At 45.0% G+C, this 11023-nt stretch overlaps 1 protein-coding gene across 3 annotated transcripts in view; it reads left to right on the forward strand.

The window, feature by feature from the left end:
• The first annotated feature begins 10396 nt into the window (after nucleotides 1–10396).
• The window catches only part of LOC125306544 (transducin-like enhancer protein 4), a 21912-nt gene continuing 21285 nt past the window's right edge, over nucleotides 10397–11023 (forward strand). Inside the window, exon 1 of one of the 3 annotated variants that reach the window (XM_048261966.1) lies at nucleotides 10397–10921. In XM_048261966.1, the coding sequence (XP_048117923.1) occupies nucleotides 10898–10921 (24 nt within the window). In that variant the 5' untranslated portion in view covers nucleotides 10397–10897. The remainder of the gene's footprint in view (nucleotides 10922–11023) is intronic. The other 2 variants (XM_048261962.1, XM_048261975.1) reach the window with 2 other exon arrangements.

An 11023-nucleotide genomic window follows, 5' to 3' on the forward strand; every position in this document is an offset into this window, starting at 1 on the left:
GAGGAGAGCGAGAGGGGAGGGGAGAGAGAAGGGAGAAAGCGACACAAGGTCTCAGCTCTTAGGCTTTTTGTTTCCCCCCGAATTGTGGAGCTGTTTGTGTGTGTGGATGTATGTATGATGCTTCATATTTGCTACTTGTTTCTTTTTTCTTTCCTACTGTGTGTGTGTGGCTGTTAGTATATGTGTGTATGTGTTTGTTTATATATATATATATATATATATATATATATATATATATATATATATATATATATATATATATATATATATATATATATACATATACATATACACACATACATACATATACACACATTTTCATTTGTATATATACATTCTAACTTGTGTTTTATTTGCGATTTCCATCTCCTCTCCTCCTGTGCGTTAGTGTGTGTGTCGCTCTCATCTCATCACATTTCTTTCCGCTTCTATACACGCACATATACACACACACACACACACACACACACACACACTTCCTTTGCCCCAATTCTGTCTAGAATGTCCTCCTTTTGAGTTCCTCCAGACTCCAAAAAACCCTCCCAATATTTTCAGCATGTGTTTGAATGTATAAGTGGTTTGTGTGAGTGTGTGTTAACCTAGGGCAGAGCCCAAAGGTTTTGGCACACACACACACACACACACACACACACTCCTGTGCTCTGGTGTGTGTTCCACGCTCACACACATGAAGGGAGTTGACTAGAGGGTCTGGTTTGTGTTTAGTGAGTGTCATGCTAACACTCATTAAGCACTTATAGGTGTATGTGTGTGTGTGTGCGCGTGTTTGATGGTCTGTGTGCGCCTGCCTCCACATGCGTGCGAGAGTGTGTGCTGTTGGTCGGATTGTGCATGAGTGTGCATGCAGGCATGGGAATGAGGTGTGTGTGTGTGTGGGGGGGGCACTGGAGGTGGTAAAAGAAAACACTATCACCGGAGGATCACAGAAGGGACTGTCTGTTTTCAAGGCCCCATTAGATAGGCAGATACACTTTAGAATCTCACTGACTTCCTCCCCGGACAGGAGACAGACCAAAATTGCGCCAGGCCTGGGCCATGTCTGAGCCCAAACGGGCCTCTGTTCGGGGCTGTGAAAGCTATCAGAAACATGCCAAGCTCACGCTAAAAGAATTCTTAAGAGGAACTGATTTATAGTGTTTTTAAAAAAAAAATACTTGATGTTTTTATATATATAAAGCACCTTTATCTGTTTCCATCTTTCTTTTCAATCTGTCCCTCTTCAACCACATCCCTAAAATGGTTAGGGGGTATGTATGGGAGGGTGTGTGTGTGTCTGCGTGCGTTTGTGTCTGCGTGTGTGTGTGTGTGTGTGTTCGCTCACTCATGGATGTCATTGGTGCCGTAGTGCTCAGCTTGGCTCCCTTTGATTGGATGGCTTGAAATTTTACGTGGCCTCTCATTGGCTGGTCTGCATGTTGCATCCCATTTTGCTAGTCACATGACCCAGTTCGCCCCCTTACCTGCGGCTCTCCCTGGGTCTTGCCCTTGTTCAATGGCAAACGTTGACCAATGGGGGAGGCCATAAAGGCTCTCCTGAGGCAGATAACTGGTGTGGGATCTAGAGACAGGGTCAGGGCCTGTTTTCCACAGCCAACAACATTAAATGTGAAAGCTTGTTTAGCGCTGAACACCTCACACCTGTGTCCACGTAAGTGGGCATTTTTTTTTTTTTTTTTTTTTTTTTTTAGGGAGGTGTTGCATTTGGACCCTCTGGGCCACCATCCGAGTTCACAGTAGACCTGATCAACCAGAAAAACTAGTGTCTCTGTGATGATGATGGTGATACGACGATGATGATGATGATGATGATGATTGAATGAGTGATTGAGCTCGCTTCTCTTAGCATTTATGAGGTTCTCTTCAGAGCCGGAGTGATCTGAGAGGACGAAGACGTTCAGGCTGAACTACCCGATAAATCTTCCAGGCCTCTGTGACTTCTGTGCTTGTGTGAGGACCTTTTCTGGTACTACCTAAATGTGTGTGTTGGGGGGGGATTTAGATTCCCAATCAGACTTCTCGATACGTAATCACTGTACTATCTAACCCCCCCCACGTGCCCCCAACCACCCACATACACATACGTATCCCAATGGTCTCCGACTGAAAACTGGTCCCGATGGGGGGGGTCTGCGTGATGTAGGTTCTACTGGTCTAACCAGCTGATGTGACTGATTAGTTCTTCGCCTTCTCACTGAAGACATGCCAGTCTGGGATCTGGAGGGGTGAAGTGAACACCTGTGTGTTGAGATGCAGAGCGAAACGTACTGATTAAAAAGCTAATGAATGCCTGTATGTGCAGTTCTGCTCAAGTTAAACTGGCCGAAAGTCTGTCGGTAAGCACACTGGGTGTGAGTGTGTATGTTTGTGTGTGTGTGTGTGTGTAGTGGGGGGACTCTTAGGTCCTATATTAGTGTTTTTGTGTAACTTTTTTCCCTATTCTCTCAATGACCTCATGCAGTGCACTTGATATCCAAACACGCTAAACCCTCTGCCCAGCCAGGGGGCCTCATTAAGAGCTCATAGTGCATCATAAGCCCGAGCACGAAAAGAACCGCTGCCCTGTAAACATGTTCTAAAGGGTGATGCATGACGCATCAATGGGTTAGCTGCTCTGTAAATGATTTATAAATCACCACAAGGCCCGTTGTGAATGGGTATACACTCTCTATACACAGGTTTAATAAAGCCTCATAAGCCCTGGCATAAGCTGTGTAGCTGCTCTGTAATCAGCTTATAAACAGTCATAAGCCCCAGGGTGAATGGGCTAGTTGATCTGTAAGCAGTTTGTATGTCACAGGAGTCGCAGGCCTCTGGGTGAATGGGTTAGACACTCCATAAACAGCTTATAAGCCCTGGTGTTGGTGAGTTATTCTGTAAACAGTTTATGAAGCTTCATAAGCCCCAGGATGAGTGGGTCTGTTGCTCTGAACAGTTTAGAAAGCGTTGTAAAGTCTCCAGGTGGAGAGGCAGCAGTAGTTTGTGACTTTAGTTTGTTGTTGTCTGGTTGATGGTGTGCGAGATGCTTCCTTTTTTTCCTTCTTTTTTGTGTGTTTTTTGACCTTGTGTCATTCACAATGTTTTTTCTAAAACCTCTTGCAGCGAGTGCATGCAGTGAAGGCGTTAGCTTATTCCGATGGTTCTCTGTTAGCCAGAGCACCACAGCTTAGGCCTGGCATCTCTACGGCGATGTGCGCCATCTATCCATTCAAACAAGACGAAACGTCCCCATCTGAAATCCTGCGGGGCCCACAGTTTGGACTGTATTTTGTAAGTGGAATGGCTTTGCAACGGAGGACAACAAAGTCGATTTTTGTTTCTTGGTGTGGGGTCCCCACCCTGACCTCCATAATGATGCGCAGTGGTCTCCTTATTTGCTATTGCTTAAGTGGGCTGCTGCTCGTCGGCTCGAGCACACCGGTTTGTGAGGTGGCTAGCCTAGCGGGAGAAGCTCTGCTGTGTTCAGACTCACGAATGCGCCGCGTGTTCGTTGTGTTGTGAAGGGCCAATTTATATACATATATAAATATATCGATATACATATAATTTTTTTAAGGACATTTTTGTATGTACAAACAAAAAAAACTCGCATTTTATTGTGCGTGCGTGTGAATGTGCTTGTGTACGAGCCCGTGTGTCCTGGAGGCTGTCACTGTCGTGGTGTTCGCAGCACTGATGCGCCACCAAATGGGGGCACTATGAAATACTCCTCTCTCTTCCCTTTTCCTTCCTTCTTCCCTCCTTCTATCTCCCCACTCTCTCTTTTCCGCCCTCTGTCCTTTCCTCCTCTCGCCTGCTGTGATGGTATAGAAGCGTTTTTTTGAGCTTTGTAAAGGTCATTTCTAAAATTCTTGATTTTGTGTTGTATGTTAAAAATCTTCAGTGTGTACTTGGCAACAAAAAATGTATGTTGTTTGTGTTCTGAAAACTCATATTATAGCTTCATTTAAGAAAAATGGAAAAACTAAAATTGAAGTAAAAAAAAAAAAAAACATTTACTATAACTGAATGAGATCATGAGCAGTAAGGAAGTATTAACGGTGCCTTACCAATAAAAGATTCTGTGGACGTGAATGTGTGTTTGCATACTTTCTTTAGTGATTGTAGGCCCTTTGGTTGTAGTAGTAGTAGCAGCAGCAGTAGCAGTGCTTGGCAATCATACCAGCTTTACAAACCAGCTCAAATGTAGAGAGATGTGAAGTGCTAGAGTGGTTTGAGGTTTATGCTAAATATTTATGTAGACCTATTTATAGGGATGGATCATTTACAGTGATATGTTCACATGGAAGAGAGTGTGGGAAGAGTTAGTCATCGCCAGCACTTCCAGTACGGTCAGGATGTCTGTGTTGGCAATTAGCGGCTGAACCTGGGTCAGGCAGTCAAAGAATAGAGAACTGAAAACCTCCAACTCAAACTAACCGATTCACACCAGGAAAAACAAGTAATTGTTATTGTATTGTATCTATTATTATTATTATTATTATTATTATTATTGTACAGACAGTCAATCACCTACAGGCTACTGTTAGCTCGTAAGTGTTTATGCGCACCCTCAGCAAAGATTTTTCTCCACAGAACTCCACTAATGTTTTTACCGCAGTTGGGTGTTGTGTAGAACTCTACATTGGCTTACACAAGCAGTGGAGGCTGGAAACTAAAGAACATTTTTGGGGGACAAAGATGTCCATTTATTTCGCTCCAACAATGCCTTTAAACATAAAAAGGAGGACTACACAAAGGATCAATTCTGGGTTTGTGAAGTGTGATGTCATGGATAATTGTGTGTTTGTCCCAAGGCTGGGACATTACGGCCTAGAAGGCAAGCTGACACACCTCCATCAGACTCGAAATTGAGATATTGGTTGTTTTCTCATAAAACAAGATTCCCAGAGTTAGTCAAATAACGGCACAAAACCTGGAAACCCCTCTAATCCAGAGCAGGGATTTAAACCTAAACTGCCATTTGGGGTTTAACTCCCTGCAATCGTCCGGATAACTCCATAATCCTACTTTGTGAGATTCCTCACTGGACCACAGCGCTAAATGACAACAAAAGCAGTGTGTAATAAACATAATCACTCAAGACTGAGCAGTTACAGTGATTGAGTGGTGGCAACAGCCTAATCTTATATGTATGCCATTAAAGGCACAGTATAAGACATTAATATACTTGTACCTATTTAAGAGATTGATGCATTTCAAAACATTTTGTTCTCTCATCAGACCTTAAAGTAACTTTGAGTTTTAAGTACCCCAAACATTCTGGTGTGCACAATTTTAGCCCCCGTCACATATCCTCCCTTTATCCGTGTTTACAGATAATTTAGCCCTATAGTTCTTTTTGTAAATGGCCTACATTTTTGTTATTAGCATACAGGTCATACATAAATCTACAAAGTCTTTGGGCAAAATACCTTTGTTTGAGTCATCCCATTAGGGAAGACCTGAGGGGTATTCCAAGTACTTGGTTTAGTGACAAACCTGGGTGAGTTAACTCAGAGAAAGTGGTAAACCTCCCACAACAAAGCCATATGACATTGTTTTGTTAGGAGAATGAAGCCATACAGCTCTTCTATTCCTCTAGGAGGTTTACCACTTACTCTGAGTTAACTTACCCAGGTTTGTCACTAAACCACGTACTTGGAATACCCCCCAGTACTTTAACTGAAATACAGGAATGTAAATACCTACACCACTCAGTAAAGAAAAGCACTGGGAAGCCCATCACCTGTGGGAGATCATAGCTCTACTTGGCCACTGGAGGGAGATGTTTACCCAATACATTTTATGCCCACTCCGTTGTATCCCAATTTCTTCTCACAGCCTGGTTTCCATGATGAGATTGATGGGGTGTTGTTTCATTGCCACTAAGCCGACACCGAACAGAGCAATCTCCCTTAAAATCAGATCAAAATCAAGCTTTCTCAAGTAAGCCAATAAATCTAAGTAAACCAATAGCCATAGTTTCCTGAAAGGTCTGGTCTCTCAAAGAAGACAAGAAGAGCAGTACTCTCTCTAAACCAGAGGAGCAAGCACTAGTGACACCAAGGCCATCTGCGCCTCAGGTAATATAAGCACACAGCTGAGATGTAAGCATCTGTCTACAATCCACTGTGGGAGTTACGAAAAGCACCAGGTATGTGACTTACTATGGCAGTATGAGAGAAATGAAACACACACACACACACACACACACACACATACTGGGACAGTACTGGGGGTGGGGTATAAGCAATGGGTGTTAAGAGGATGATACTGCATTGGGTGCCTCCATTGTCACCTGTGATGGTAAACATGTACTACCCCCACCCCCATACATCATTCATTGCCCTCAGTGTAATCCCCCCCACCACCACCACCACCCCTAGGCTCTTCCTTACAGCGGTCACATGAGCTCCACAGCTGCTCAAACTATTTGGCCAGTGAGTAATTAGCCACTCCTCCCTTCCTGCTGCCAAATGTGAATAAACCCTTAACTCAAATAGCAGCTGACACTGAGAAGCCTCTGGGCCTGATCAGAACCAGATTATAGCCAGATCAGGGCCCGATCAGAACCAGATTACAGCCAGATCAGGGCCCGATCAGAACCAGATTACAGCCAGATCAGGGCCCAATAGTCCCAACCATTTATCTAATCTCCATCTATCTGTTGAAAATGATGACTAGATTTCAGATTCGTACTATGCAATGCAGGGGAATATTATTATTTAATATTTTTTACATGATTAAAAAACTGTTATAACACAAAATGTTATATTATATTTATGTCATTTTAATTTACGTAATACTCTTGTAATAATCCCTGTAAAAGATTAAATCGTTTCATTGGGTGGATGGATTTTGTTGTTTTTTTATTGCCTGAATGGATCATGTCAGTCATCTCTGTGTATCCAGTCAAACTAGTCAAACAAGTGCACTGATTTTCTATCTGTCTGACGGTCTCTCTTTCTCTAACCCTTCCCTCTGTCTGTTCGACTTGCTTTTATCTATCTATCGTAACACCCCCAATTATCACCACTTTTGTTCAGAAATTCTAAAACAACGATGTTTTTTAACACTTCAAAATAACATTTGCTAAATTAACCTGACATTTTTCAGTAGCCATAGGTGTGTAGATTTGAACAAAATCTGGTTTGTTTGTCAACGGGAGCATTTACTGCCTGAAATATCCGATTTTGTTTACCACGCTCGGAGTTATAGTGCTGGCCTGATGGGTTGCCTATTTACACCGTTTCAACGGCACATGAACGGTTAGACCGAGAATTCTCGTCGTGAAATTAAAATTCCACTGGAGCTCCAAGCGGTTGTGTACACGCAGCCTTACAACACTGTCTACAGCTCTTTGAGTCACGGTAAAGTGTCATTTTTGGTACATAGCCAATTTAGATACACCTATGGTGTGGGTGGTTGCGTTTCTTTAGGAGTCTGCTGTCTTGGTTTGTATAGAAATTGATATTAAGTGACACATTCACGCAAGAAGGTGGAAATACGGGACCGACGGTAATAGGGGGAGTTCCGATAGCTATCTCTAACTATATGCCTGTCTGTTGAATGTATGTGTATCTGTCCATCTTTGTCTCTGCATATCACCCTGAGGACCTCTCTCACTTATGTATGCGTGTGTGCGTGCGTCTGTGTTTGTGTGTGTGCGCATGTGTGCGTGCGTGCATGTGTGTGTGTGTGTGTGTCTGCACATGCATGCGTGTATGTGTGTGTGTCAGGCTTGTGCAAAATTCCAGAATTGAATTGAAACTGGCTCTTAAATTCCAATTCAATTCTTGAATTTCACTTGCATTTCAATTGAGGTAGCAAACAGGAAGCAGAATTGCAATTCGAATTGTGCACAACCATGGTGTGTGTGTGTGTGTGTGTGTGTGTGTGTGTGTGTGTGTGTGTGTGTGTGTGTGTTTGTGTGTGTGTGTGTGTGTCTGTGTGTGTGTGTGTCTGTGTGTGTGCATATACGTGTGTGTGTGTTTGTGCGTGCGTGCATGTTTTTGTATGTATGTGTGTGTGTGTGTGTGTGTGTCTGCACATGCATGCGTGCATGTGTGTATGTGTTTGTATGTACATGTGCGTGCATGCATGTGTGCTTGCACGTTTGTGTGTGTGTGTGTGTGTGTGTGTGTGTGTGAGTGTCTGTGAATGTGTGCGTGCGTGTGAGGGAGTGACTGCCACAGATCGTTATGAGCAGTAAAGAGGGTGTCTGTCAGAGCTGCTGGATGCCACTGGCTACTCATCTCACACACTCACTCTGACATGAGCTCAATACTGGTCTCTCTCTCTCTCCCTCCCTCCCTCCTACTTCCCCTCCCTTTCCACCTCTCTCTCCTATTCCCTCTCTCATTTCCTCTCTTTCTCTCTCTCTTATATTCACTCTCTGTCCCTCCCTTTCTTTTCCTCCCCCTCATGTTGTCATATCTTAATTATAAAGACATTACCCATGGCCGACTGCTGTCTTCTGCACAGTACCTATTCAAGATGGCCTCTCTTTCTCCCTCCCTCTCCATCCCCATTTCTCCCTCCCTCCCTCCCTCTTTCTCCTGCTGTCACTCTGCTGCTCTCCTTCAGTCTGAATTTCATTCGCTCTCACAATCACAGTCACACACACACACACACACACACACACACACACACACACACACACACACACACACACACTGATGGTTTGCATCACTCCTCCTCAGAGGCCTTCCTTGCCACAGCTGCCATCACTCATACAATACAGAGCAGCTGGACTTTCTCTCTGCATGCCTTTTTTTTCGCACGCCACTGCTCTCTCTCTCCTCGTCTCTCATTCTCTCTTCCTCTCTTCTCTTCCTCTCCTATCTCTCTCATTCTCTTCTCCCTCTCTCTCTTCTCTCCTCTCTGTATAGGCATCATATCTGCAGATGACCACATTTTTAAATTTCCTTAATTCAGTCATCAGCAGCAGTAGACTTAGATAGATATAGTCTGGACTGGGCTGCAGTTGACTGCATGGGGAACCCCTGCAGCTCGTTCCTTACTGGTGCGCTTAAAGTAGGGCCAGATCTGGGGCTGGCAAGGTCCTGTGCCAAACCAGGGCCAAATCTGGGCTTGGGTTGCAGGGGAGGAGAGCTGCTCTCTACATATGAGGAAGCCCCCCCCTCCTCTCCACTTCACCCACCCACCCACTTTAGAGCACAGATGAATGAGCGAATGATGTCATCAAACTCCCCCACCCTAGACCGCCCACCCTAATCATTGCGAGCCTGATGACCTGGCATGATGTCATGGTGGGTTAACTGAAGAGCTACAGAGATTTTAAAGGAGATGTAAGGAACCGACTGCCCCCACATCAGCACTTGTGTGTGTGTGTACGTGCGTTTGTATCGGTGTGTGTGTGGGTGGGGGTGGGGGGCTGACTGGGGGGGCCTGACTGAAATAGGCTTTTTAGTGTGAAGAGCAACTGCAGCACTGACACATGGGAAGCAGAACTGTAGGATGAAAAAAACTGTGAATGCATCAATCCTAATTAATGGTTTTCCCTCTCTTTTCTTGTGTGATCATGGGAATGTAGAGGTTAGAGCAGATGTACATACAGCAAAACCACTGTTGTGAGGTGGAGGAGTGTGTTTGATTCAAGCATGCGAGGCCAGGATAATACAGACATTATCCCCACTCTAGACAGGATATGAAGGGGACTAACTACAATACCCATGATTCCAGACGCTCTATTCAGCAACTGGGATTGGTTCAGACTTCAAACTTTGTCATGACCCAACGTGGGGTCCTTGCGCATCTCATTGGTTCATTTTTGTTCCTTTTCCGACCAATTGCATACAGCAGTTGGAGACCTCAAGCTGAATAGAAAAAATTAAGGTCGTTGAGAACAATTCCCGCCACACAATTTCATTTTCAGCAGAGAAGATCACATTATTTTTGCTCTCTCCTCTCTCACCGCCAGCGTCAACATTTAAGATCGTATGAAGAAAATGTGTGTTCAGTTTTCAGCATAAAATTCTCCCCCCTTTCATGTTCTCTGGAGCGCATCCGCCTGTGAGCTACAGCAACCCCGCGGCGCCACCTTAAAAGCAGCTTTAGCTTGCTGCCAAGTTCATGTGCAGCCGAGAGGCACAGGATAATACAGGCTGGGGTTTGCTGCTGAAAAGCCCAGTGGATCAGCTACTGACCTGCTGTTCTTTTTTCTCTCCTCCCTCTTTCCTCCTTTTCCCCCTCTCTATCACTCGCTCTCTTTTCCTGTATCTTTAGATTTTCTACAGCACCCCGCTTGGCTTATTTGGCAGTGTTTCAAAGAGAGAGGACGAGAGAAAACACAGAGAGAGGGAAACGAAAAGAGTGTTTCTGTTCCTGGATGTGTGAGTGTTGGGGGGTGGGGTGGGGGTAGACGGCTGGCCGTGTTTATGTTTTCCTGGCTGGCGAGGCGGGGGAGGGGGCGCGCGGAACGAAGCGGAGCAGTGATGGAGGAGAGGCGAGAGAGCGAGCGCGTGGTGAAGAGAGAGAGAGAGAACGAGAGGGATCTGCACACAGACGCGGACCGCTGAGTGCCGTTTCACTTCAGGCGAGAGATAGCCTCCTGCGTGGTGAAAGAGGGAATCTGTGATTTCTGGACTAATAGATATCCTGCCATTCCCGAGAAGAGAATACGAACGGATAATAAAGAGCAAAGACGCACCGAAGTTCGGGAAGAAGGAGGTGACACTCACTGCAAAATCTGGTTCAGTGAGAAAGAAAAACAGAGAGCGAAAGGGAAAACGAGAGAGAGGGATAAACATAAACGAGGACGAGAAGCGGGCCGTGTTTTGAGGGTTTCGGGGGAGTCTCTTCTCTCCTTGGGGCCTCGAAGAGGCGGCCAGCGACAGGAGGCGCGGGAGAGAGGACCACCCTCCCAGCAGGGACCATGTACCCTCACGGTCGACCACAGGTGAGTGGCTTCCCCTCGCACCACTTGTGTTCATTCTGCTCTCAACCAGCACATCTCAAACTGTACTAAGCTACTCAAACAGACCTTACATAGAGATCTCAT

Source organism: Alosa alosa, chromosome 1, assembly GCF_017589495.1.
Source record: "Alosa alosa isolate M-15738 ecotype Scorff River chromosome 1, AALO_Geno_1.1, whole genome shotgun sequence".
NCBI classification, from domain to species: domain Eukaryota; kingdom Metazoa; phylum Chordata; class Actinopteri; order Clupeiformes; family Clupeidae; genus Alosa; species Alosa alosa.